General features: G+C 34.4%; 1 protein-coding gene across 1 annotated transcript; it reads left to right on the plus strand.

The window, feature by feature from the left end:
* Positions 1–4,416: 4,416 nt before the first annotated feature.
* Positions 4,417–5,738, plus strand: LOC127855619 (uncharacterized). The gene is made up of 2 exons (XM_052391367.1): positions 4,417–4,968; positions 5,225–5,738. The coding sequence occupies exons 1-2, from the start codon at positions 4,491–4,493 to the stop codon at positions 5,656–5,658; spliced, it is 912 nt and encodes a 303-aa protein (XP_052247327.1). The 5' UTR covers positions 4,417–4,490; the 3' UTR covers positions 5,659–5,738.
* The last annotated feature ends 262 nt before the right edge of the window (positions 5,739–6,000 follow it).

The following is a 6,000-nucleotide window of genomic DNA, read 5'->3' on the forward strand; positions in this document are numbered from 1 at the left end:
GATGGATGGATGGATACAATCAAAAATCGTGTGTAGACATTCAATATTAAAATGTCACTTTGTATACAGAACTCTGATAAATAAACTTGGTATCAACATGTTTTATTATATATTTCAATAATTAAATCATTGTCAAAAAGATTCATGTTCATATTGTTTTCAGTATACACAACGCTACGAAGAATTACAAAAATGTTGCAGATCCAATGGACAGTTGTATGTAGCAAAATAAAAAGCTTTTGTTTAAAGTGTCCTGGTCCTTTATATTGTAGTAAACTATTTAAGTGGCATACTAAAAATGCATAGGGTATAGTTGATCAACTAAAAGAAACATGCGTAAATGAACAAATCATTATATTTTACTTCATGAAAAACAAACACCTAGCACCAAATGTACTTTACATTAAAGTTAATGCGGCCATATCTCAAACATAAATGCATACACGTTTACCATTTAAGCTACGGCTAGCACATAGAAACACGCGGCAAAAGTAGTTGGTTGATTAAGTAAACAATGGTCAAGGCGCCTTAAACCTGACAATCCGGATTTCATAAATATTCAACAAAGTAATTGCGTAAAACATATCTAAGCCGAACATGGTATTGCCATTTAAGTCTTATAAATGGGACACATTTATATCGTTGATACTTGATAAATACATCATTAGTAAATGATTTTCCGCTACTCAAGGGGAATTTATTTTATACCACATTTTTTTACAACCAATCTGCTTGTTTTAATTTGACATGGTTTCTAGAACATTTTAAGATAAAACGTGTCTATAAAGTATTTCAAAGGACCATGTTGGCTTACCCTGAATTAGATAATCTATCTTTATTCAACAATGGTTCGTCGACTACGGAATGATCTGATCACGGTTTGTTGAATAACTCTAACCTTTTTGGAAACTTTGAATTTCCCGAAGTTTATGTTTGCCTTTCCAAACGGGATTATATTTATAAATTTAATCTGCAAGTCAAGTCAAGTCTCAAGTCAAGACAGCCCTTCCATTGTTGAATGGCTATAGGAAGTAAATTATATTTGTAATCCCATAATTAAACTGGTTTTTTATTCATCACGCAATACCTAGCAGGGCATTTCAATCAACTGTTTAAATATGTATTAATTGAAAAGAACTATGATGCTTGTAATATGTATTTATTCCTGAACTTTGAAAAATACCAGTAGCATTGTGGCATAGAACTGCCTCAACCAAGTACTGAGAAATAAAGTTCGATTAATATTTTCTACGAATATAATACTTATAATATAAGCCTCTATTATAGCTGTTATTCTATTAAATTACAAAATGATGCCAACTACTGATATACGTCACATATATTCGGAATGCTGGGCCATCAAAACGTTACTTACTTCAGTTTTGCTCGAAGTCTTAAACAGTTCTTGAAACACGCGTGTTTTTTTTTGCTTTTTGTTGTTGTTTAATACATTGTTACTTAAATCATTCTAAGTTTAGAGTCCCGTTAACTTATATGTGCGTAAAGTGTCGTCTCAGATTAGCCTGTTCATATATATCAAGCAATCTAAAACAGAAACAATTGAATGTTTGCATGAATTTATTCATTCGGGCGTACTAACACGATTTTTTTTTCAATATTTCTTATCTCAGTCGATTTTCCAGTTTCAAGACTTTCTTGATGTTCGTTAAATATCAAGAAAGTCTTTAAACTGGAACATCGACTGATATAAGGTCGCTTTTGTGTCTATATTATAACGCAAAAAAATCAGACTAATAACTTGCTATGAAAACTTATTTCTTATTTAGTTCTACATAAGCTCAATATAAACAACTTCACATGTCATATCTGCACAATATATACCACTGTATACTTTTAAATCATTACACACTAATATATCATGGCGATACACACCGCAGGTTCTTGATTTTATTGCATCCATGCATGCAGCATTTTATACACCGCTTAAGAATTGTTATATCAGTCGTTCAGTACGTTGTTCGATTAGCTGTCGAACCCAGGTTTAGACCTATCGACCTTTTTAAGTGTCTTATGAAATATTGAGAAAACAAATCCCGCTAGTAGGCCCTAATGAAAAAATGGATTTTTCGTATAAGTGAACAATATCAAAACTGCGCAAAATACAAAACGTGCAATCTACAAAATGATAAAAAAATTACATTAACATGTATTTTGAATAGTTAAGCGCAGAGCAAAATTCTTATCCTGCATGGGCAAATTTGGAAATCATATGGATGCATCTTTGCTTTTTGCAACGATTTTAACGAGTTCTCAGCGTAAAGCTATTTTATCTCTCACAAGAAAGCTTAGTGGATACAATAGTTTCACACTCAACGAACGAAATCAAAATAGTTTGTATATGACCCTTTATTTGTCAGCATCAACGCGTTAATACTTAACGTTTAACAATAACTAACATATTGCAGTATGCGCACTAGTTTATGTTATACTAAATGTATAAATGTCCAATATAATTATACATATCTTTTTTAAAGTATTTTATATTCATTTTATACTTCACATTTAAGCATCATAAATGTTTAATTTTTCAGCTTTACACAAGCCGTCGTTCGGGCATTTTTAATTGTGATCTCCATTATATTGCTTTATCAGGGTGCAGAATCAACGAGGTTTTAAGGGGTTTACACACAGGCTGGGCAGAATGTAAACACACCGTTAAGAACTTTATTTTTTCAAATATCTCAAGTTATTGAAATTCATTTGCAAAACTCTTAAGTGCATAAAAGGCTCTTTTTTCGCAGTTTTTTCCCGATATCTTAAGGTATACGAATAAATCATTGAATACGTCTGAAATCGGTGACAGAATTTCACGTGGCATGAAGTATTATCGTGCAGTACACAATGGATTTTTAACAAAAACACAGTATTATTAAATAAAGTATTTCTGATGTATTTCACATTTCCCTTAGCAGAATAAAATCTGTCTTTTATGCACTTGTTGACATTCTTAAGAAAAATTGTATTAAGAAGTTATTTGAAAAAAATCATGACTTACCGGTGTGTTTACATCCATTAACGTTTAATTGTGAACCCCACAGAGTCACGTGATCCTGCCGCTCTTTTAATAACTTTCCATCTCGCACGGTATCCAGGTCACCGTGTTGTCAGCTTCTCTTTACAATTACATCTTCATTTTATCGCTTTCTATTTTACTAAGGCGAAACAATAATTATTCTTGCACCAGAATTCTCTTCGGGGAAGATAATCTCGTGTACAATAAATGTCATGCATACATGTCAATTATTTATTAGATTGTTGATGTGCTGTTTACAAATACATTGTAAAAGCCATTTTTGATTGATATGATAACACTTATACAGTCATTGACCAATATATTTAGAATGACCGCGAATATTCATGATCATATAAATACTCGATTCAAAAAGCTGTGTACGACAAACCACTAAACTAGGTCTATACATATTTGAAACATTTTTACATGATTCGCGTTTGCCCGGTTACAGTTCTACGTTTTTATTTCATTTTCACATAATATTTATGCATAGATACATTATCATAAGTATATTATACTGAGAAATAAGTCACGCACACTGGTGCAACACTCCATATGTGGTGTAGGTGCACTGCTGCAAAGAACTGCGTATTTCAAGATACACATTCGCGATCTTTGAAATAAGATCATTGAAATAATTGATAATCTAACCAATACCAACGAACATCAACGGCGTATACAATTTATAAAGATATTTCTTGTTAAACATATCCTCAACAAAGATAAAATAGTGTTGCTGTCAAGTACGTTGTGTTCTCAGAATAACCGGCTGTGTTTTATGAAGTTCGACATAAAGCGTGCGACGCCAAATGTTTTTAATCTTGTCCGAAAACATGATATCAGGAATTCCGGCATTGCTCGTAAACGCACAGATGACACAGAAATGTACCACTCGAAGTGGTTGCCTTTTTTGGTAATACAGTGTCACCATTGGTAATAGGGATTGTAATAGAGCAGCCATAGCTACGATTGACCACAATCCGTGGGGCCCGTGTATTGTTGCATGGCTATGTTGTGCCTGTGTAAGTTACAAGTAGTCGCAGAGAACACGTGCGCCGTTTAGATTGCTGGTAAACGCTTTTAAATAGCACTTGTAAGTAACTATGCACTACGCACGACTGCTTATGAACGGGTATAAGCGTTGCTTGTGCACTTGACCAAGCCATCAGCCCTGTACCATATCCAGAAAAGTCGTTTTAAATGCTATCATCTGACAACATGGCATTTAAAATGGAAAGATAGTGTTTAACATGTATAAACTGCTGCACTAAAGTATGCTCTTAGATACGTTATCGATGTGGTTAAGCGCATAACGATACAGAAACAAGTGAACAACTATGAACACACGACTTCGTGTAAAAATTGGGTCAAAATAAACAGATATGCTATCTGCCTGTTACTGAAATGTACTAGAGGTAAAACATTGGCATTCTCGAAGAACGTGTTCATTTCCAAAATGAAGACCATTATGTCAGTTTCGGCATGTTGGTTGTTACTTGTTTTTATACACATTGAAGCCGTAAAAGATGAGGATTTTCAATCACTGCTTGTCAGATTTTCAGTGCTCGAAGACAAACAAGTTGTTCTTGAAACGGAAAATAAGTTGTCACAAAAAAGAATCGCCGACTTAGAAAAATACAAGTTACTGTCCGACAAAAGAGTCGCATCGCTTGAACGAAAAATTGCATTATGTCACAGAAGACAATATGCGCTTGATATTGTAAAGAACATCGCACTTGAAACCGACAAGCTACTGTCTGACACTACCGCCAAGACTCTGTCTGACAAGGAGTTCGCCTCCCTTGTTGTGGGCATAATACTATCGGACAGAAAAATCGCCACGCCCGAGAACGACAATAACGTATCACACAACCGGAGTGGTAAAGATGACAGTTACTCTGCTGCAGTTGAAATTGAAGATCGGTCAGCTGCTGGTAACGTTTTGATATTTCTATTCGACATCTACTATCACTTTTCAATAAATAATTGCGAATGTTCATTTAAAATAAGTTGAAATTAATAGTTTCTGTGTAAATGTACATAGCTTTTGTTTAAATATGCTGGGTCTCTTAGCATCAGACTATTAATGACATATGAAAATTAAAAAAATAATTTTAGTGAATGTGGACTGATTAAAATCCTCCAGCATTTCTACAAGAGATGTTTGGTGCTAGTATACTTTTGTTTTAGTACTTCAATCCAAACACAGACGATTTGTTGCAGAAGGGACTGTAGCATTTTCTGCAATCAAATTAGCTAATCAAGAGCATATTGGCATTAAGCAGAACATCATCTTCGAGCAGGTTCTTACAAATGAAGGAGGCGGGTACCATCAAAATTACGGTGTCTTCATTGCTCCACAATTCGGCATTTACGTCTTCTCGTCGGTCATTTTGTGTTTCCCAAATGGGTTGGTTGAAGCTGAAATAGTTCATAACGGAAACGCGATCAATAACATTTACTGCCATGGTGACAGTGGGAGACACGATCAAGGCAGTCAGACGGCTGTCATAAAGATGAATGCTGGTGATGAAGTCGGGGTTCGAAATCATTTCACTGCAGATGATGGTATCTGGGGTAGTGGGTTTTCGTCATTCAGTGGCTATTTAGTATGGCTGCAATAATTCAAGTGTTACCGGCAAATGATATCTACTGTCGGCATATTAGTTTACCCATGCAAATAAAACTAGTTATGCAAATAGAATGTTTGTTATTTCCTTTAAAATTAAATCCCTATTTCGTGTCTATTGAAAACAATTTTTTTTATGAAATATAAATATAACCATTCTGTTCTGTTAATTTAAAGGGGTATACGGATGGGTTATGTTCGGCTAAAATCTTCACATTCTTTAAACCAGCCTCCGCATCGAAATTTGTCTTGACTTTAAACGTCAATGTACGTAAATCACTACACAACGAGCTCGATTCTACTAACATAGAAGATGTCGCTGTATACAAGGCCCTGA

This window comes from Dreissena polymorpha, chromosome 13 (genome assembly GCF_020536995.1).
Source record: "Dreissena polymorpha isolate Duluth1 chromosome 13, UMN_Dpol_1.0, whole genome shotgun sequence".
NCBI classification, from domain to species: Eukaryota; Metazoa; Mollusca; class Bivalvia; order Myida; family Dreissenidae; genus Dreissena; species Dreissena polymorpha.